The sequence below is a fragment of the Zalophus californianus genome, chromosome 9, assembly GCF_009762305.2.
Source record: "Zalophus californianus isolate mZalCal1 chromosome 9, mZalCal1.pri.v2, whole genome shotgun sequence".
Classification (NCBI taxonomy): Eukaryota; Metazoa; Chordata; class Mammalia; order Carnivora; family Otariidae; genus Zalophus; species Zalophus californianus.
In genome coordinates this window covers 112013468-112035614 of record NC_045603.1, presented here as the reverse complement: position 1 = coordinate 112035614, position 22147 = coordinate 112013468, and the positions used below count along the sequence as shown (strand labels likewise).

At 47.4% G+C, this 22147-nt stretch overlaps 1 protein-coding gene across 6 annotated transcripts in view; it reads left to right on the top strand.

The window, feature by feature from the left end:
- SVIL (supervillin) overlaps window positions 1-22147 on the top strand; it is a 229754-nt gene that overhangs the window by 198422 nt on the left and 9185 nt on the right. For all 6 annotated transcript variants that reach the window (XM_027593384.2, XM_027593388.2, XM_027593385.2 and 3 more), the window contains 14 exons: window positions 978-1067; window positions 1158-1244; window positions 2929-3106; window positions 5157-5329; window positions 6919-7074; window positions 8320-8456; window positions 9080-9227; window positions 9341-9486; window positions 10797-10972; window positions 13037-13181; window positions 13529-13805; window positions 18078-18229; window positions 20536-20641; window positions 21267-21474. In XM_027593384.2, coding sequence (XP_027449185.1) covers window positions 978-1067; window positions 1158-1244; window positions 2929-3106; window positions 5157-5329; window positions 6919-7074; window positions 8320-8456; window positions 9080-9227; window positions 9341-9486; window positions 10797-10972; window positions 13037-13181; window positions 13529-13805; window positions 18078-18229; window positions 20536-20641; window positions 21267-21474 — 2179 coding nt within the window. The remainder of the gene's footprint in view (window positions 1-977; window positions 1068-1157; window positions 1245-2928; window positions 3107-5156; window positions 5330-6918; window positions 7075-8319; window positions 8457-9079; window positions 9228-9340; window positions 9487-10796; window positions 10973-13036; window positions 13182-13528; window positions 13806-18077; window positions 18230-20535; window positions 20642-21266; window positions 21475-22147) is intronic.

Here is a 22147-nt window from a genome sequence, read left to right as displayed (position 1 = left end):
GCTGTTCGTGCTGATCTTTTGGGGGAGGGGCCTGTTGCCATGGTTTCCGAATGTCTTTGCTGGAGGCTGAATTGCCCCGCCCTTGTAGGTCCGGGCTAAGCAAGCTGCTCGGGTTTGCTCTCAGGAGCTTTTGTTCCCTGCAAGCTCTCGGTACCTCTTTGGAGGACCAGGGCGAAAATGGTGGCCTCCCAATCTCCACCCAGAGGAGCTGAGAACTCGGGGCCCCGCTCCTCAGTGCGCCCCCAGAGAAAAGCAGTCACTCCCATCTCCCTGGTCTCCGGCCGCACTCCGTGCTCACCCGGCCTGTGACCGAGCGTTTGTATCTCTGGCACCCGACCCCGTGTGGAGTCGCCAAACCCAGCAGATCCCTGTGGTGCGCTCCCGCGCCGCTCCTCCCGGGGGAGGAAGGGGAGTCTCCCCGGCTCTGCCGCTTGTTGGGTCCCTGCTGGAGGAGCAGTGGCCCGACTGGGCCGCAGATCACGGTTTATGGCAACCCTGAGCTGAGAGCCCGCGCCTCGGCTCCGTCTCTGCAGCCGGCTTCCCCGCTCCGATGTCTGGGAGCTCTGCCGCACTCAGGCACCCCTGGTCTTTCTGTGACCCCAAGGGTCCTGAGACCACACTGTCCCGGGAGGATTCCACCCCCCGCTTAGAGCCAACTTCTAAAAGGTCCGATCTTGTGCTCCGCGGCTCTATCACTTGCCAGAAGCGGCGGGCGGAGGCCCCCTCCCCCGCCGTCTATCCTCCCGAATATCGCCTCGGATTCACTTCTCCGCACATCCTACTTCCAGTAAGTGGTCGCTTCTCTGTTCAGAGAGTTGTTGCTACTCTCCTCTTCTATCTCCTGTTGAGTTCGTAGGTGTTCAGAGTGGTTTGATCCCTATTCAGCTGAATTCCTGAGACCAGACGAAATCTAGGTCTCCTACTCCTCCGCCATCTTGCCTCGCCCCCCACCAACTAGCTTCTTTGATGTTCTGCAGGTTTGGCATCACCCACAGCCATAACTCCAGTAGCGTCTCCTATGTGCAGTAAAACAAGGGGCACCACACCAGTTTCTAAACCCTTGGAAGGTAAGTCACCGAGGCACCTGATATGCCCATGGGTCTAAGACCAGAAGAGTCCCCATGACACTCTCTCATGGATGGTTCCTGCTTGCCTAGATATTGAAGCCAGACCAGACATGCAGCTGGAATCGGACCTGAAGCTGGACAGGCTGGAAACCTTTCTAAGAAGGCTGAATAACAAAGGTACATACCAGAAGCCAGAGGGAAGCTTCGGGTTTTGTGCTTGTAGCTCACTGCAATTCATATTTCAATGAGGTGCTAAAGAAACCGAAAAAGAAAACCCTGCTTCTCTCTCAAAAATCTCTAAATCACAATTCTGATTGCTTTTTCTCCGCTAAATTGTCTTCTTTCTATTTGACTTCACTGATTTATAGTGAAAGCATTACCTTTGTTATCATTTTAAAAAGGAAGTCAGGAATGATTGGATTACCTAGGTCTGATTCACTTCATACTGTACTAGACTGGGGACCTCCAATAAGATTGGTTCTTGAGTCTCAGTCCTTGGGATGTCACCCAATCAGGACTGAGAACCCAGTAATTTTGCTTTTATACTTGAAAGCAGATATTACACAAAATCAACGTGATCTTGCACCCGATGAAATTTAAAATTGTATATGTCAGTTTCTTTTTCTTTTAAGATTTTATTTATTTATTTGAGATAGAGAGTGAAAGAGAGAGCATGAGCCAGGGGGCAGAGGGAGAGGGAGAAGCAGGGTCCCCACTGATCAGGGAGCCTGATGTAGGGCTCAATCCCAGGACCCTGAGATCATGACCTGAGCCACCCAGGCACCCCTATCTGTCAGTTTCTAATAAGGTAGCAGATGACATATTGCAAGTGATTTCTAAATAAATGTTGAAATAAATATTTCAGTACAAAAGTCCATGAAACATACAAAGTAAAGGAATAATATGCAGAACTAGCATCATCTCTTAAGAAAAATGTCCAGTACTTGAGGGGTGCCTGGGTGGCTCAGACTCTTGATTTTGGCTCAGGTCATGATCTCATGGTCATGAGACTGAGCCCCAACATCAGGCTTCGTGCTCAGCGCAGAGTCTGCTTGAGGATTCTCTCCCTCTCTCTCTGCCCTTCCCCCCCACTTGCCCGCATGCTCTCTCTTTCTCTCTTTCTTTCTCAAAATAAATAAATAAATCTTTAAAAAAAAAAATGTCCAGTACTTGAAACTGATTGAATACTAACACTGGGAGTCGCTACTGTTGACAGTGACCTCCTAATAGGTTGGTGATAATGTAGACAACCGCTTTATACCAGAAACATGAAAGTGTAATGTAATAACGAAACTGGCAAGGCAAGGAATTCAAACAACTCGAAGCTTATTGCATATATGGAACGGTGATCTAGCTCAGCGGGTCAGGAAACTAATCCAGCTCTCCACCTGTTTTTGTTAATGAAATTTGTTTGGAACGAGGTCATGCTCACTTGTTAATGTGTTGTGAAGAGTCACTTCTGCACAGTGGTGGGGGTGAGTGCTTGCCACACAGGCCAGATAGCCTCCCATGCACAGCCTACAGTGTTTACTATGTGACCCTTTCCAGAAAAAGTTTTTACCGATTTCTGATCTAGAATGAGTCTGAGGCCATTTCCACCTCCAGTAGTTCAGAAATGCTCGGTGGGCTTTCATTGCCTCCTTCTCTCCTACCACCTGCGTGGTGCAAGCTTTTTGCAGATGGGCAGTCCTTCCGGGAGAAGTCAAGGAAGGCCCAGGAAGTGTCCACAGGACCCTGGGCCTCACTATCATGTTCTCTCCACTTCTGGAATGTAGGGGGAAATAAATTTGAAGATATTGTGTAGTCGGGGTCATGTTTGGACACAAATCCGATGTCATGTATTCTCTTCATCTGTTGGTAGTTGGTGGGATGCAGGAGACCGTACTCACGGTCACTGGTAAATCTGTGAAAGAGGTGATGAAGCTGGACGATGACGAGACCTTTGCCAGATTTTACCGCAGCATGGATGACAGTGTGCCTCGAAGCCCCGTGGAGCTGGACGAGGATTTCGATGTCATTTTCGATCCTTATGCCCCTAAGTGAGTTATTTCAGTTTCCATCTTTCACCCACTGAGAATGGCTGGTTCCTTCGTCAGCCTTCACATGGTATCTCTACGAGGATCGTCTCTCGCTGTCACCGCCTTCTGCCGTAGACCTTCCTTACAGACACATGATTATTCTCTAGAGCCAGACACGTGAGGTAGATAAAACACGCGTGCTCCAGAACAGATGTGCGCTCAGGCAGAAGGTCGGTGAACACAGCGTGTGCCACAGATGTTTGCCCTGGCCCATAAAAGTAATGTCACTGGATTGTTCACATAACTGCATATTGTTTTGCAGATTTTTAGATGAACATAAATTTAGCAAGAGGTCTCTATACTGTCTTTCATTTGACATATTAAACTCTTACTCGTAACTTTGAAAAATATTTGGATCACATGGGCTCAAACTCCTACAATGAACTAGAAAATCAATAAAGCGTGTTACTTAACTTACAATAATTCATGAAATGAATAGATCTGAGAGCCTTCTCAGTGATGACCAAGGGTCGCTCTTCACCCAGGGTCTGACTAAACCACCTCAGGAAAGCAATTATGGTTTTAGGATTCCGTCAGGTGCAGGTGCCAGAAAGAAATCCAAGTCAAACAGACTTTGGCAAAAGAGAGGTGTGGAGCGATTTATAGGTTCACTCACTGAAAAGTGCAGGTGTGAACTAGGTTCCAGGGGCTCCTCAGAATGAGGTCTCTTCTCTTGCCGGTTTTCCTTTGGGCTGCTTTGCTGCAGCCAAGCTGTAACCATGTGGCAGACAATGGCCACCCCAGCTGTGGATGTTTCGGCTACCTACTCGGCCACTCCAGCACAGGCAGCTTCTCTTCTCCCAGTTCCTTCCAGCCCAATTTCCAGGCTTGATTTTCTAGGGCCCAAGCCCAGCCCTAAAGCAATCACTGTAGCCAAGGGGATAGAAGGTGCTGATTGGCCAGAGCTGGTCTCTGGATGCCCCAGAGCCAGTGTCGAGGTTTTCTTACCAGAAGCCAGGGAGAATATATGCTGGGCAGGCTATGCCCACAGCCATGGACCACATTTGTCTCTTCCAGAAGACTGCGGGGTTGTCATACATTTTCCTGGAAGCTGCTCCAAATACATTTTTTTATATTTCTGGGGTTTTTTTCAGTTTTTCTCAATTTTCTATCTTAAAAAATGAACAGTTTGCCATTTCCCACCTTTAAATGAAATTTTGTGTGTATTTACATACACAGGCATTTAACCATTTCTCATCTTCTCCCAACCCAAATGTCATTGCTTAAATCGTTACATCTATAGAGCTATATTTATGTTTATATACACACTCTCACACAGAGGACCATATTATATATAATAGCACAGAGGCCATGCAGTTGGAAATTGTGAGCAGGAGTGAATCTGTCAGGAAACCATGTGACTGGATCACCTACCTCCCCATGTCTGGTCTGCCCCCAGAGAGTTGTGTCAGTGTATGAAGTTACAGTTGGCTTCTTGGACCTATTTTATTTCAACATATTCTTCAAAGCAGTGCTTACTTTTCAGAAAGGTGCAAAGGGTTGAGAGGAAGCTAGTTGTGGGGGAGTTCCTAAGGAAACTGAAAACCAGTTGTGTAAAAAGAACATTTAGTCTGGAGGAAAGAGAAATTGAGAAGCAGTGACTGGCTGCAAATTCCCGAAGGGCTCCCCAGGGACAGAAGAAGTAGACTTGTGTAATACTCCAGCAGGAGAAGTAGGAGGAGCTCATGGGTACGATAAGGGTGAGGAGGAACTTCCTACCCTGCAGAGCTATCCAGTAGTAGAATGAGCTGTCCCATGTAGCACCAGATGCCCCTCCAAGCAGAAACCACAGGGTGCGGTGTGGGGGGTGGGGAGCCTCTGCGATCTTAGACTAAACGGGCCTGAATCCCCCATCCCCAAGATTCTATGTCTCCATGTCAGGGAGTAGCAGGCAGGAGGAGGAATTGTAAGACAAAAATTGTAGAGACTGGTATTTCAGGTCAGAGACCCCCAAATAAACCAGGCGTGGAGGCAATGCAGACCAAGGCTACAACTCCACTTTGCTCCCCAGGTTGACCTCCTCTGTGGCTGAGCACAAGCGCGCAGTGAGGCCCAAGCGTCGGGTTCAGGCTTCCAAAAACCCCTTGAAAATGCTGGCAGCCAGAGAAGATCTCCTTCAAGAATACACGGAGCAGAGATTAAACGTTGCCTTCATGGAGTCAAAGCGGATGAAAGTAGAAAAGAGTGAGTGTATGAAACCACCACCCCGCCTCTGTGTTGGGGTCTGGTGATTAGGTGATTTTAATCATCTTTTCTGCCTTGCTAAGGCCAATCATGTGTTCAAAAGACACTCATCAAATAAAAATGAGTAAGTTTGCACACACACGTGCACACCCGCCTGGAATGGAAAGGCTCTTCACAGAAATTCTTAGAGCATGGAGCGTCTGTTCACCTTCTTAATTTAAATTATCTTGTTTTGCTGAGTTTTCTTTCAAGAGATTGGAGGAGAAGGATGCTTCTGGGCTTTGTAGTTCAACCCATTTTCAGCTCTGTAGAGCCCAAACACAGTAATTCCCCACTTAATCTTGTTGGAGAGCAAATCATGTGATCTCTCATGAGAAAATGTCCCAAATTACTGCTTTTCCTAACCCTAGATTTTCATATTATTAGTTAATGCATAAACCAATGCTTTCCAAATTGCATTTAACAGGAGCCTCGGGAGCCCCGGAATTGGGGATGTGGATTGGGTAGCTTTGGGGCCTTGGGGTAGAGGTGGTGAATAGGAGTGAGGAGATGGCTCTCTGCTCTGTGTCCCATTTCAGGCTAAGCTGCTCTGTTCTCCTCAGCCTGATAAGGTGGGGTTCCCTTGTTCTGAAATAGTGGTTTTCTTCATGGAGGTAATTAGGGCATATACCATTTGCTAGCTTGAATAGTCTTGCTATAATTTGTATTTTCCTTTAGCACTCATAAACCTACTTCCGAAAGTTTTTCTTAGAAATATAATATTTACATGAACTAGTTGAGTCTTTTCATTATAACTGATTGACTAAGAAAATATATTTCAAAACTTCTGTGCCATATGAATTGTCAAGTAGTGTAAGACCCTAATCCCAGCAAAATAATTTTCTGAATTTCTCTCTAGCACAGACATTTTTTAAAAATAATCAGTCGAAGAAATAAAGGCTTATTGGCACAAATTTTAGGTATTTTTCCTCTGCCTCCCCTTTTGGAGGCCTGGGGATGGCTTTGTGATGATTGACATGTACACATTTGTTGGCGTACATGGAAAACCCAGCAGCTTGTTACAACAGTCTTAAATCTGAGAGCGGAAGACCTCAAGATTATCTAGTTGATCACTTTGCCTCCAGGAAAAAGATTAGGACTAACCACATCCCTACAAGCATGCCTGCTTTTCTACATATAAAGACTTTTATTGAAAGACCTCTCATAGTCTTCCTTGTGAGTGCATTTGCATTAACGTCTCAGCATTGTTAGGAATTATATCAGCTTTCAGTGGAATTGCAACACGTGTGTCCAGCTCCTGATTTTATACCAAAATAGCTGGTCCACACTGTCCCTCGATTCTTGCCCCCTGCAAGGTGAGGTGTGACATGTCCACAAGCAGCTGATACTTTCAGTACAGAGTTAAATCCTGAGTACAGTGGCTCAGCATTGAACTGCATTGTCAACCAAACCTGAGCATGTTCTCCCCTTCAGGATTGACTTTCTAAGAGACAGCTAGTTGATTATGAATCTCTGATTGTAAACGTTGTCATTTCACCTGCCCATCTTGCCCCACCCCCCGCCATTGTTTCCTTATTCAACCCTCCCAGTGTCCTCCAACTCCAACTTCTCAGAAGTCACTCTGGCCGGCTTAGCCAGTAAAGAAAATTTCAGCAACATCAGCCTGCGGAGCGTCAACCTGACTGAACAGAATTCCAACAATAGCGCGCTGCCCTACAAGAAGCTGATGCTGTTACAGATTAAAGGTACTTAGGAGCCACGGAGAGGAATCACATGTGGATCAGGGGTTTGAGTCCGGTAACACCAGGAGGCCTGACCCTAAGGGGGAGACAACCTACCGTGGGCTGGGTGCTGTGCTACCTCCTGTCACGTAAGCTTCACAAATCCCATGAGGTGGGAGACGTGATGCCCAGTGAGGCTTGGAGAGCTCAGTGACGTGCCTGAGGTCACAGCGGCTGTTGAGTGGCAGAGCTGGATTTGCACCCAGGTGTTTGCCATTCCAGAAACTCAGCTTCTGCTGCCGCCTCCCCTTGCCCCGCCACCATGCTGTCATGCAGTTCCAGATGCCCCCGAAGTCTTCATGGGGGCTTCTCCACTCACTCCTCGCTGAGGTGGGCAAGGTTAGTGGGGGCCAGAGGCAGGGATGCAAGTTCTTGGAGAAGGAATCCAGGGAAAGCAGAGGCAAGTGAAGCTGACCTAGATTTCCGCTCTAGCACCCCCTCTGTCAATAGCAAGGGAGACGACCAGAGAGGCCGTGGGCTATGAGGAGAGACTTAGCTGCCTCTAGAGTACTCAGCAGGAGGAGGCTGCATGGAATATCCTTCACAGAGGGTGTCCCGTGTGTTTCTGCATGACCACTGGCCTTTTTAGTGCATTCAGACTAGTGACGAGCATAGGTACCCAATGTCTATTCCTGAGTTTTGACCCCGAGATGACACTATCAGTGTGACTGTGGAAAGGCCTAAATCAACAGTCATTTAGGAGAAGGTGTGGAAAGCAGCGCAAAGCAGTGCTTCCCTCCAAGCTGACTCCAAGACTGCCCTGGATTTAGCGTGCAAACCCCCAGGAAGAAGACGCTGTGGGAAGGCATGCCCTCACCTGCGGTGTGGCTAGCAGGGGCTATGAAATGCAGGAGGTGGGCTGAGCGCAGAGAAAGGGACCAGGAGAGGAGTTGAAAGGGGGAAAGGAGCATGTCTGCTAACTTTCCTGGAGGAGGGAACCTAATTAATCCACACACGTGCTGTAAAAGGACTCCAGTGGTTGTCCTAAGACACATGGTGACATTTAGGAAAGCACTACAAGGGAGAGTAATCTAGAAGGCTGTCACCAGAAACCCCCTTCTACCACTCTACATCATGGAGCCAGTATTGGTAGACAAGAATCTTTAGAATTGCAGGAGTCTGTACCAGGGGTGCTTCCTGGTCCTTCCTGTGGCTTTGGAGAGTTCTCCTCTCTGGGAAGATGGTGACGATTTGCCTCCTGCCTTACAGGAAGAAGACACGTGCAGACCAGACTGGTTGAACCTCGAGCTTCGTCACTCAACAGTGGGGACTGCTTCCTCCTGCTCTCTCCCCATTACTGCTTCGTGTGGGTAGGAGAGTTTGCAAATGTCATAGAAAAGGCAAAGGTTGGTATCTGAAAAATAAAAATTGTTCAGTTAAGCATCTCCTTTACACAGCAATAGAATGTTTCTACCAGTTGCTAGATCTTTGCAAGGCTTCTCAGACACCAAGTGTTTGATTCAAGTGAGGAGGGAGAGGCAGTATTTCTTTTGCTGAATGTCTCTGAAACAAGCATTTATTAGGTGCGTGCGTGCGTGGGATGTTTTAGAAGGATGATGACCTATCTCGCCAGTTTTTAAGTCCTATTCTCACCCCTGTGTGAAAAAGGAACTGGCACATCACATCAAAGCCATTTATCCCAGGTACCCATGAAATGCTGCTACAGGCTTATTGAATGAGAATCTCATGGGCAGAAGCCCAGAGAATGGGTATTTCTCCAAAATTTCACAAGTGATCTATTGAATTTGAAAATAAAGAACTGTTGCTGTAAAGAATTGTACCCCTGGTCCTTGAGTTCCATTCTCCTGACCTTGCTGAAAATACCCAAGAACCGGGGCCTGCAGCCCCTGTGGTCACATGGTCTCCCTTGCAGACCCGCCATTTTCCCCCTCCGACTTCAGAACGTGCCACTCTGCCTCACCACAGGCTTGTCTGCCTAGCTAATTGTACTCCTCCTCCCTTTCTCCAGGCCTCAGAACTCGCAAGTTTAATTCAGACAAAGAGGGAACTTGGTTGTAGAGCTACTTATGTCCAAACTCTTGAAGAAGGAATTAATACACACACTCATGCGGCCAAAGACTTCTGGAAGCTTCTGGGTGGCCAAAACAGCTACCAGTGTAAGAGTTATTTCAGAGAATCGTGAGACTTTTCTTATTCCCTACTTCATTCTTCTAAACCGGCCGCCTTTCAGGGTAAAATGTCATACCGTCTTGTTGTTCTCATCCCAAAGCTGCTGGAGACCCAAAAGAAGACGAACTTTACGAAGCTGCCATAATTGAAACAAACTGCATTTATCGTCTGGTGGATGACAAACTTGTCCCTGATGATGAGTACTGGGGGAAGACTCCCAAGTGCTCCCTTCTGCAGTCAAAAGAGGTACAGTGCGTGGGGACCAGCCTCGCCAAGAGAACACTTTGCATGGGGCGGCCCAATAAAATAGACCTGAAGTGCCCGAGAAACGCTGGTCAGTGGTCCTGCCTGGTCTTGAACAGTGACCTATTTTTAAAGTATATTTACTTGTGAATTCAAACCATCACCCCATCTTAAATACAAGGATAGAATTCAGAATATTGCTCAGAGGAGGCATGTGTCAGGCTTTTCTGTTTTAGGCGAAATGGAATTTTTTCTTTTTTTTGTATTTTTGTTGTATTTTTTCTTCTTTTCATATCTGTATGAGGTGATGGATGTCATCTAAATCGTAGTAATCATTTTGCAATATATATATATAAAAATCAAGTTATTATGCCTTATACCTTAACTTATGCTGTACTATATGTCAAGTATATGCCAGAGAATAAAATGTAAATAGTCCTTAGCCCTATCTCTTGATTTTTCTATAAACATTAAATACAGTTTTTTCAGTCCTTAAGTTTCAGGAATAATAGATGCATGTTTATATAATTTGGATTTGCCAAGTAATATACTAGCTTTTTTCTCACACCGGTAAATGTTTACTAAATACATACGTTGTCATTACCATTCTGTATTTTATACGTGTTGCGAAAAAGTGGAAAAGAACAAAAGAAACTTAAATTTCATCGGATAGAAGAATATTAGAAAGAATGCCATCCAAAGCAAGGTGGATTGTATGACATGCATGGGCAATTAAATGGAAAAACAAAATCATAGGAAAGAAATAATCAGGAGTAATTTTAAGGAGAAGGTGCAGTTGAGCCTAGTTGGGAGTTGAGTAGGATTTGGACTGCTGGACATGAAGGAAGAAATTAGTCTAAGAGGAAAGAGTCGAATAAACCACAGGCATGGAAATAAGAAATAGCATTACATTCACGTATCCCCTCAGCAAACCCAGAGTAAAGTCCTCTAAATGCAAGTACGGCCTGGTCTCTGCCCTGGAGGGTGCTGGAACTGTATGGAGGGGCGACCACCTCCCTGGTCCTCGGGGCCTGGCATTTAAGAAGTGGCCTTTGTATATGCTCGGTGAGTGAAAGAACAAAGGAGGGAGACAGGGAGGAAGAAAGGAAAGAAGGCAGGTAGGAAGACACAGTTCGACAACTCACCACGGAATTTGCGAGTTCAGGATGAGACGGAAATGCGGGCCACAGGGCAGAGGCTAGTGTGGCAGGGCCTGGCCAGCGGTCACACCCGTCCCTCTCAGTCAGTACACACCCTCGTTCAACCGGAGCAGGACCTTGACGTTGACCTGTTCTTCTCTGCCGTCTTCCCAGGTACTGGTGTTTGACTTTGGTAGTGAAGTGTACGTGTGGCATGGAAAAGAAGTCACGTTGGCACAACGGAAAATAGCTTTTCAGCTGGCAAAGCACTTATGGAACGGAACCTTTGACTACGAGAACTGTGACATCAACCCGTTGGATCCGGGAGAATGCAATCCGCTTATCCCCAGGTATTCCTGTCCCGTGCCGATGGTGTGGAAGAGCGCGTGCAGACCCCCTCAGCGGGCCCGAGTCCCCATCACGCTCCCCGACTGTCACTCTTCGTAGGGTTGCCTTTTCATCACTGACTGCAGGCAGTAGCCTGAACGTTCACAGAAAGAACATTTCTTTAGCTTTTGCCTAACTGATGCGGGACTATGGATGCTGCCATCTTCTGGACGCTGTGTTCAGTCTCCTTCCTTGAGGTGAACAAATTGTTCCCGCCTGCGGCATTCCAGGTGCCGTCCTGGCAGATGAGTAGCAATTGTTGAAACAGATTCCATGCTGATCTGAGAAGCTTCTCAGGACCTGGAATTCCGCCATTGATCTGAAGGTGCAAAAGCAACATATTTCCTTCTCGTTTCACACCTTCTCAACATAGCCCTTGAATTCCAGGATTTGCCATTTATTTGGCAGTAGGTGATGTCTATGCCTTTCGGGGGGCAGGGAGTGAGAGGGAGGATACTGTATTGAAATAATGATTGTAATTTTAGTATTTCCTACTGGGAGTAGATGAGTGAGCACCTAATTCATCGGTTCTCACCATGTCGCAGATCAGAATTACCTGAGAAGCTTAAAAAAACAAAAAAAAATGCACATACCAGCCCCAGCCCCAGCGCCAGCCCCAGCGATGTAGTCTCAATTCGTGTGGGGTGGGGCTTATGTGTCGGGGGTCTTAAGAGCCTCCTCAGGGCTCCTCCTAAGGGGCAGCCAAGATTAAGCACTGAGCCCTTCCTACCAGATGAGGGGCTGAAGCACTGAGGTGTCCAGACTAAGCCCAGTTCAAACATGGAAGTCGGCCTGAAGGAGGACGTTTGCCGGCTCACCCCACAACCCACTGCCTCTCATGCTTGCTTGGCTCCCACCATAAAAGATCATTGTCTAAAGCTGAAAGCAAGTGCGCCTCCAGTAGGCATCCTAGCAAGTCTGCAGAGTAAAATTTATATAAAAAAATGGTCATTCAGACATTTGCCGTGAAAGACCCCAGCCCTGCAGGGGAGTCCTGAATTCCCCAGTGTGGCTGGTACTTGGTTCCCAGAGTCCTGCGAGAGTACGAGGTGGAAGTGTTTGTATACCATGCTTCACCCCGGCAGTCTCCCCAGGAACAGGCAGCCTCCTTGATGTGCCCTAGCTGTGACGTCAGAACCGTAGTCCTGACGAAACAGGAAGTGATGGAGCACAGAACACAGCAGGGCCCAGTGAGCGCTGCTCAGCGGTCTCATGGGGTATATGCATCCCAGGCTCCATTCACAACCAAAGATTGATTTGGAAGGATGAGCAATACCCACACAAACCCTCTTCAGCCACCATTTCCTCGACTCTGCCTGTTTCTGAGTTACCAGTGTTCCGAGCAGTTTCAAGTTCTGAGATCCTGAGGCAGGACCAGACCTCCAGGTTGGGCTGTGCCACTTCCCTTTCTGTGCCTTTGTGCTCTCCCCCGGCCCACTGTCATGTCTGGTGGCCTGGAAATAAATATGCAGATATTCTCTTTATGATCTGTGGAAGTATGCTCATTTTAGTAACAGGAGAATTTCATCCGTTCCTGGACACCGGAGAGCTTCGTTGTAACAGGACTTAATAGAGAATTCAGGGTGAGCTCTGCCTCCCTCCCATCTACCCATTAAAGTGACAGACACGTGGCGAGCACCTGCAGGGGACTCTGAGTGCATGGAGCAGGCGAGGACGATGTCCATGTGGCTCCTGCCTTCTCCTAGCTCCCAGGCTAGTGTACCACCCCCAGAGGATCCCAGATACAAGAATTTGCTAGAAAGAAAGAAAAGTCCAGTCCAGACGGGATTCACATCCCATTCAGGCACATCAACTCCATCCACACAAAGCCTTGCTTAGGCTTCAGGCTGAAATACTAAAATATCACTCATCTGACAACATGAACCACTCATTCTCTATATACCACTAAGGTATTCTGAGTTGTTTTCAGTGCCACGTGTGTCTGTTTTCGATTCCTTTCCTTCGTTTTCGCATGGCTTAATCTCTGTTGTTTTCCTGTCTCCTCCCCCACCCACTCACCCTTTCAGAAAAGGACAGGGGCGACCTGATTGGGCAATATTCGGGAGACTTACAGAACACAATGAGACTATTTTGTTCAAAGAGAAATTTCTCGATTGGACTGAACTGAAGAGACCTAATGAGAAGAGCGCCAGCGAACTTGCCCAGCAAAAGGTATTTTTGGGAATCAAGTCTTAAATCTCAGGCCTTGGTTGAGGTCCCGACAAAAGAGGCCTTGAAGCTTAAAAGCCTTCCCGGGGTTTACTGGGAGACCAGCAAACGGGTTTCCGGTTATATTCTACCTCCCCGAGGTAAAGTAGGCCTGCCTGTGCCTCTGGGTTTACAGGCAACCCATTCGCTGTCACGGGGGGGGCTATTCAGGCCTCTGTAGTCTTTCCCCGAAATGCGGTGAAATGCCGGGACAGAGCTGGAAAGCCTGACTTTCTGAAACAGCAGTGAGTATGACAAGAAATGGCTGTAGGAACAGGCCACTGAACCAACACTCTTACGTTCCCTCGTAGGATGATCCTAGGGCCGAAGCCAAGCCATACGATGTGGCGCGGATGGTGGCGGTGCCCCAGGTGACAACAGGCACGGTGCTGGACGGGGTGAACGTGGGTCGCGGCTATGGCCTGGTGGAAGGGGACGACAGGAGGCAGTTTGAGGTTGCCAGTGTCTCTGTGGATGTCTGGCACATCCTCGAATTTGACTACAGCAGGCTCCCCAAACAGAGCATTGGGCAGTTCCACGAGGGAGACGCCTATGTGGTCAAGTGGAAGTACATGGTGAGCACCGCAGGTCAGTGAGCACTTCCATTTTCTTCACGCCGACACGGGTCGGGGAGGGAGCACTTCTTAGAGCCCCTTCCCCATGGGCGCTGCCTTACCCTCAGCCGCGGGGACAGCGGGCCAATCTGGTCCTTCGCTTTTAGAACCACTTAGTCAACTTTAAAGATGGATCCCGACGAGCTAGCATTGCTAACCAATGTCATGTTTCCTTAGAGAAGTTAAGGTTTCTCTCCCCGCCCCCCCCCCATTCCCTCCCCTGCCCCGTTCCCAGAGGTTCTCTGGGAAAGTGATGATTTGCCTCCAAATGATATTTGCCATGGGGCTGTCTACTGCTTAAAGTCTTAAGTGAAGCCTATCTGGATGACAGAACTGCAACCAAATGGTGTGGTAACACACGAAAGATTTATGAAAAATAAAAGAAGCTGTTTCCTCTGAGGCTGGGAGCACTAACACGCTCTGGGGATCAGGTAGAATAAATACATAGTCAAACTGCTCATGGTTCCTGTCGGTGAAATACTCAAGCAAAACACTCAGCGGTGTGCTTTGCACGAGAGGTAGTGAGGGAGGAGAGCCAGTGGACTTTGGAGGGAGACCCCATTTCCCCTGCCCAGAAGTAGCCAGTCCTCGACAGCGTCCCTCAGCCCTGCCATTTAGCTCAGCTCCCGGGAGTTTATTCACCTCTCAGACAGGCTCTTTGCTGCCCAGCTGTGGCTGCCCTGGGGCCCCGGGCAGTGGAGGCCGTGGTCTGCTGATCACACACCCGCAGACTCAAAACCAGTTGATTTCTTTCTTAATTGATCAAAAGTAAGTCTGTTAATCACCTGGCAGCATTTACTGAGCACCTAATCTGTCTTCTGGGTATAAGACACTTATTTTAGGGAGTAAGTAAATCCATTAGGTCCTGCCTTCAGGAATCATATAGCATAAATGCCAATAAGGCAGGTGTGGGTGAAGCAGCAACATCATGCCATGAGAGGAGAGCTAGGTTCCCCGAGGCGGGCTCTGCTGGCGGCCAGTGGATTGGAGGCTGCGCCCAGAGCTGTGGGGGGTGCCCCCGGCCCACAAGGCACAGCACTGGGGGCTTTGCTGCACATTGTCCTTGAGTGCCTGCCCGAGGCGCCCTGGGATGTACCGTGTGGTTCTGCTGATTTCTCAGTAAGGCCCCCCGCCCGAAGTCACACGGCCAGTAGAGAGCAGATTAGGACACTGAAAGCCCCCTTCCCATTCATAAGGGGGCCCTAGGGCTTGGAGGAAAGGCCACAGGCCCTGGGGCCATACAGCCAGCATCTTCTCTCAAGCCCTACATACCAGCTCTGCAAGGTGGGTAAAGTGACAGCCTGTCTGAGCTTCAGTGTTCTCACCTAGAAAACAGACATGATACCCAGCTCACAGATTATTATAATCTTTTTTTTTAAATTTTATTTTATTACGTTATGTTAGTCACCATACAGTACATCATTAGTTTTTGACGTAGTGTTCCATGATTCATTGTTTTCGTATAACACCCAGTGCTCCATGCAGAACGTGCCCTCTTTTTTTTTTTTTTTTAAAGATTTTATTTATTTGAGAGAGAATGAGAGATAGCACGAGAGGGAAGAGGGTCAGAGGGAGAAGCAGACTCCCCGCTGAGCAGGGAGCCCGATGCGGGACTTGATCCTGGGACTCCAGGATCATGACCTGAGCCGAAGGCAGTCGCTTAACCAACTGAGCCACCCAGGCGCCCCAGAACGTGCCCTCTTTAATACCCATCACCAGGCTAACCCATCCCCCACCCCCCTCCCCTCTAGAACCTTACGTTTCTCAGAGTCCATAGTCTCTCATGTTTACAGATTATTAGAATCTAGTATGTATAATGTTTAGCATGTGCCTGACACAGAAATAATCGTCACTGATCTCCTAAGCAACACAAGCAAAATCACTGTGAATCACATGAATCCAAGATTTCTGAGGCCTTCAGAGACTATTCTCTTGGAGGCCCCTAAGAAATAATGATTTGAGGCAAATACTTTCCATATTTCTTTCTAGTAAACACAATGCACATCTCACAGCCGGCTCCAGCAGCTTCTTTATGAGCTAAGTTACAACTCTGAAGAAGTCCAGCTGCAGAGCATTAAGTTACAGCAGGGAGCATTCAGATTTCCCGACAGTCCCTCTGGGAGCAGAGAAGCATAGCCGAATGGCATGAACTGTGGCCCCTTGGCCACTGTGGTCCAGCCCTTCATCACTCGTACCCCTCAAGGGCCGCACTTGCAAACAAGACTGAACTCGGAGCTCGGGCAGCTCTTCCGGGACAGGGTCAGCAGAAACCATTGGCTGTAGAGACAGGACAGTCATCCTCCTGGCAGACACCAGGCAGCCTGCACAGGCACACAGAGAAACTACTTGGGGCGTGAACCGTGCACTCCAGGGAAGGCCTTGGCAGGTTGGGTCCTGCCCCAGTAATGGAGCCAGGCAGCTCCGGAGCATGATACAGGTCGAGCTGCCGTGAGTTGGTGAGCAGTAAATGAGATTCTGCTGCAAGACCACCTGACCCGGAGCAGTCCTTTACGTTCTTCGTGTCTTCTGTTACTCCTAAACACGCTACTGGTCACAAACTGACTCCAGAAAGTATTTTGAGGCACGAGACATCAACACTTTAAATTAGCCATCTGATCAAGTCTATAAAGGTTACAGTCCATAATGTCTTACTGATGAAAGCTGAATCTTTGCTAAAATTAAAAATAAATGAAATAAGAATTAAGTTGTGTGTAGGATTAAATTTGGGTATACTGATGAAAATTCCAAGGAAAAATACTGAAAACTATTATGAAATATTTTAAGAAAATATTTCTATTTTATTATTTTTTTAAGATTTTATTTATTTGACAGAGAGTCAGCGAGAGAGGGAATACAAGCAGGGGGAGTGGGAGAGGGAGAAGCAGACTTCCCGCTGAGCAGGGAGCCTGATGTGGGACTCGATCCCAGGACTCTGGGATCATGACCTGAGCCGAAGGTAGACGCTTAACGACTGAGCCACCCAGGCGCCCTTTTAGATATAGATAGGGAAGTCCACATTAGGATGGTAGGTGGTAAAACACTGGTTATTATTGAAACCTGAATATATACTTACACAATGTATTTAAGTGCTAACAAATTTCAAGATATGTATCAACTTCTGTGACCTGTTTTAAGCATATTTTTCCCCCGCTGACAGGACTAGTTTTCACTACTTTGAAGAGTGGGATTTGCTAATCAAAGGCAAAGTTTTGTTCCTATCTAAAGTAGCAGAAATTTCAAAGGAGTGGCTTCCAAACTAATTGTGAATATGCCTGATCTATTCATTGATGGTTTGTTTCTCTTTCATCTCGTCCACTTAAAAATACACGAACTTGACCAGTTCAGGTCCACAAAAGATGGCACTGAAGGTTGTGCTTAGGCAAAGTGCCGTAAGAAGTATTATAATCATTTATGAAAACTGTTTATAGAGTGCTTTGCTAAAGGGCCAAAAAAATTAAATAAATAAATATGGCCCTGGCCTCCTGAGAACTATCTGCTGAATGAATGAATGAGAGCAGTCTGGAGTGCCGTATATACCCTAAAAGTAGCAAGGCGAGGTCTGAAATACGGCCTTTTTCAGATGACCCCTTGACCAGTGAACTTTCCGCACCTGCTCTTCATTGAGATCTGTGTCCTGGGGGCTGCTAAGGTTGACCGAGACCCTCCATCCTGGCTGCCGTCCTGGAGACAGATAGGATTGAAATCCCAGACTTGTTTATGAAAGTGATATGTCAGCAATAGATCTCTTCCATTTCTGACAGAATGTGGAAACTTCAGAGTGGTTTTTGTTTTGTTTTTTTTTTTATTAGAATCGTTTTCACAGACTAAATTTTTCCCTTTGTGCTTAAAGCTGGCCCAGCTGTTGTTCTCAATATCTTTTCTCTACCAGCTAATCTTTTGCCCAAAAAAATGGCATGATATGGAAAATGCATTTGTGTCTTTGGGAGTCCTGCTCCAGCAGCCACCGTTTTTCTCTGTCACATACTTGGAGAGATCTGCCGCCTTCCTGTAGGATGACAGGTGTTTTTCTCAGGGTATCAAGAAGGCGAGATCATTTTGTTCTCCAGTTTGGAGGCTCGGGATCAGTTAACGGGAAGAAAGATGGTTTTTCTCCTCAGCCCCACGCCCAAAAGCTATTTCTTCACTGTTTGTCCTCACGGAACCTAAAGAAGAAAGCCACGTATTTGCTCTTCTTTTGGCTTCTCAGCTGATTACCCTGCCCTCATGGGGTTCTGTGTGTTTGCAGTGGGAAGTCGGCAAAAGGGAGAGCACTCAGTACGGGTGGCTGGCAAGGAGAAGTGTGTCTACTTTTTCTGGCAAGGCCGGCAGTCAACCGTGAGTGAGAAGGGCACGTCGGCTCTGATGACGGTGGAGCTGGATGAGGAGAGGGGTGCCCAGGTAAGTCCTGGGAAGTGGCTGCCCCAGGGGAGGAGAGACTTGGCCTTCCTGCGGAGCCCCCAGGGTTGGGGCCGGGTCCCCTGACGAGCCAGTCCAGTGAACAAAGACCGCATCATGCAAGTGACGCTTAGTCCTGGCCGGCTTCCCCAGATTCCAGGCTGGGCTTCCACTCCCACCTCCCCACCGCCTGGCCGGGAGTCGTGTGCTCTTAAAGGAGATGTTGTATCTGCAAATAGTAAATCCACAAATCAAGTACAAAGTGCCAGTGAGTGGTTTGGGGTTTTTTTTGTTTTTTTTTTTTAAGTTTCCACTTAACTAATACTCAAGGAATGGTAAATAAAACAAAGACATGCTATTTTCCGCTTCTAAAACTGCTGGAGGTTTTATAAAGAACGGATCTGGGGCTGGTCAGGATTTTTTAGCAGGATTGGGAAGGATAGCTTGAAACAGCCATCCTGAAAAGCAGTTTGGCTCAAGAACCTTAAAAATCCTCTTAAACTCTGATCACTTTTTCCACTTACACAAATCTGTCCTAGGGAAATATCAGAGATTAAGATAAAAATTAGGATTCCCATCATCTGCATTCCTCACAGCAGCCTGAGTGATTTTTTTCTGGATCATGTCAGATCATGTCATTCCCTTGTTCTCCATCACACTTGGACTGCAGTCAAAGCGTTTTCCTGGTGGTGTGCCTGCACCTCTGTGGCCGGCACTACACACCGCTCCCCCCACCCCTCTATCTTGCACCATGGCCGGGGCTACTCTAGCCTTCTTTGCCATTCCTCAGACCTCTTTCCCCCTACCCCAGGGCCTTTGCACAATTTCCCATTCCCACAAGTTCCTCTGTATCCATAGTAACTTTCAACCTCAGAAGATTCAGATAGCTGTTCAAATGTCACCCATTTTATCCAAATCCCTTCCTGTTCTCTGTCCTGTTACTCTGTTTTATAACACTTACCATTCTTACCACTGCTTAAAACTACATAATTAATTTGTCATATTGTTTACACTTTGACTACTTTGTGTTTACTTATTTATTTTCTCTTTCCCTGCAAGCATGAAAGAGATAGTGTGTGCTGGTTTTCCCCACCACTATAACCGCAGGGCCTGTTTAATGCCAGTGCCAAAGCTTTGTAAACAGTACTTTTTGATGTTCGGATTATCTTTGCCTCGGGTCCCACCCTTTAGTAATTAAGAGTTGACTGTGGGGTTTTGGGGAGAACATGATGCCATGTGCAATATCTTCACGACCTCTAATGAGTAGTTAACAATAGCACCAGGGAAGAGAACAGGTGAATTTTCTCCAGAATAGATCAGCACTCAGCCTTCTAAGAGCTGCTCCTCTTCCCTAAAAAATATATATTTGCTACTGTAGACCATATAATAATTGTAAATAATTGTTAGAGACCACTGCATTTTAATTTATTCTTAATTGTGGGTCATTTCAACTGCCTTTTTAATTTTTGTAAAGGCCATGTTTTAATCATGCCTTCAAAATCCCCCTTAGAATTTTGAGTCTTAACCTCTCTAGTTTGAGCATTGCATTATTTTTTTTTTTGTCAAGCCAACGGACGTAAAAACACTTCAGACCTATAAAACACTGCCACAAAATGGTACTTAATTATGCAGAACGGGCCCTGAGATTGGTTAACACTTGGTGGGAAATGCTTCCTACCTTTTGGTGTGCCTGGACTGCCAGGCTCAATCAACAGTTTCCTTGTTAAAGGAAAATGTCTAGCCGGAGTGAGAGTGAATGGAGTCAACCCACACAGTTTATGAGCAGCTACCACCTGCTGGAACACAGTGGTTCACAGGCGAGGGGGAGGCCGTGGTCAGTAGGCCCACAGCGCTGTGAGTGGACTCTGGGCATGGTTGCAAAAGAAACTGTTCTTTCCCCCAGAATTACTAAGTGATCAGCCATTTTCCTTGCTGAGAGGCAGACTTTGTTGAAATGTGTTTAAGTCAGTCACGTTACATCTATACCATGGAATACCATTGAAATGTCAAAACTCATGTTTCAAGAGCCTTTGGTGACCGAAATACATCACGTGAAGAAAATCAGTATAAAGTAACATAAAAGAGCAATCCTATTTTTGCCTGGGAAAGACATATACCTGAAAAATACTTGGAAAGGAAAGCTAGGCCCTGGAATTTTTATGGTGGTTATCTTGAGATAATAGTATTATCGCTGGCTTTTGTGTGCACTTCTTGATATTTTCCAGATTTTTTTACCATAGGCATGTATTATTTTGAAAACTCTGAAAACCCAGTACATGTTACTTATTTGAATGTGTTTACGTTGAAAGGTCCAGGTTCTGCAGGGAAAGGAGCCCCCCTGCTTTCTGCAGTGTTTCCAGGGGGGGATGGTGGTGCACTCTGGGAGACGGGAAGAGGAAGAAGAAAATGCGCAAAGTAAGTCACTTTACTACTGGAGTTTGGTTTTTTCCCCTCTCCTGGAAGATATTTTTATACACAAGAGGGGTTAAAGTAAATCTCCTTTTATGTAGGTGTGTCTTTACCCCGGAAAGCCTCCTAACGTTTGCCTTACAAATCAGCTGTATAGGGAGCTCATAGCGCCCCCCGCCCAACCCCAGTGCTGTGGAGTTTACTTCAGGAAAGGACTTCGCATGCAGGAGGCTGACAGATGACTCCACCTTAAACTGAATCCTCTCAGTGACTCAGTCTCTTCTTAAGAGAGAAACAATTCAGTGGGTCGTCCATTATAAATGATGAGATTTTTGGTGGCCAGCATCCAAAAAAAAAAAAAGTGCTTAGCTTTGGAGCCTCTTAAAATATGCCTGTTATAGGATTTACCTGGGTATTTATAAATTTGTAAAAATGGTCTTTCTACATCATGAACGTGCTTCTAACTTCAAAAGGATGTGCTTTCTGGGCTGACAGTAAGCTAGCTGCTGCCCGCCCCAGGCTGGGCCGGGCTGGGCCGGGCTGGGCTGTGGTGCTGGCTGGTGACTGCAGACGGAGGGCAGCTCTGGGGGCAGCACCGGGCCTAACTCTGTGCCACTGGTGCCCCCTGCAGGCGAGTGGAGGCTGTACTGTGTGCGAGGAGAAGTGCCCGTGGAAGGAAATTTGCTGGAAGTAGCCTGTCACTGTAGTAGCCTGAGGTCCAGGACTTCCATGGTTGTCCTCAACGTAAATAAAGCCCTCATTTACTTGTGGCACGGATGCAAAGCCCAAGCCCACACGAAGGAGGTTGGAAGGACTGCAGCAAATAAAATCAAAGAACAGTGAGTGTTGTGCGTGGGCGCCTCTCCAGAAGGGGCTTCCCTGTGGGATGCAGGCTGAGGCGGGAAGGATACCCAGAAGCAGCCCATAGAAACCCTGGTGTACTTAAAGTGACTTCAGGGGGTAGTTATAAACCTCGTCAGCCGCCTCTCACGTTCCAAGCAGGTGTGACACACATCTCCCGTAAAACTGCTGATGTGAGGGCTTCCCCGACTTTCTGAGGATTTACCTGCCTCCATAAAAGGCGGAGTGAGGAGCAAGGGAAATGACCCCAACAAGTGCTTTAGTTTCTTTGTAGGTACAGTTCGTCTTTTTGAACGAAAAGCCTGGAGTCCTTAGTCATTTAAAGAGAGCAAATTTCAAATATCTTTCAGGGGTTCAGAGTTTTAGTTCTGCCAGAGCCGTGGAAAGTTAGAAAGCATTGAGCTGAAGAAGAGCTGGGGAGACCACCAACCAACGTGCCCGACTAGGAGATGCCCCCTTTTCAGAGGACGACTGTGTTTCTGCATTCTCCAAGGCAGCCGCCTGCCAGGGAGTGGTCGGCCTGCCTGGGCCAGTTCTGGGGCGCAGCACAGCAGGGGCTGGGGTTGGTTTCTGTCCCAGGCAGGCCCCCACGCTCGGGCAGCTCCCCAAGGAAGCACCCAGTGCCGGGGCAGTACTCAAGGGCCACAGGGG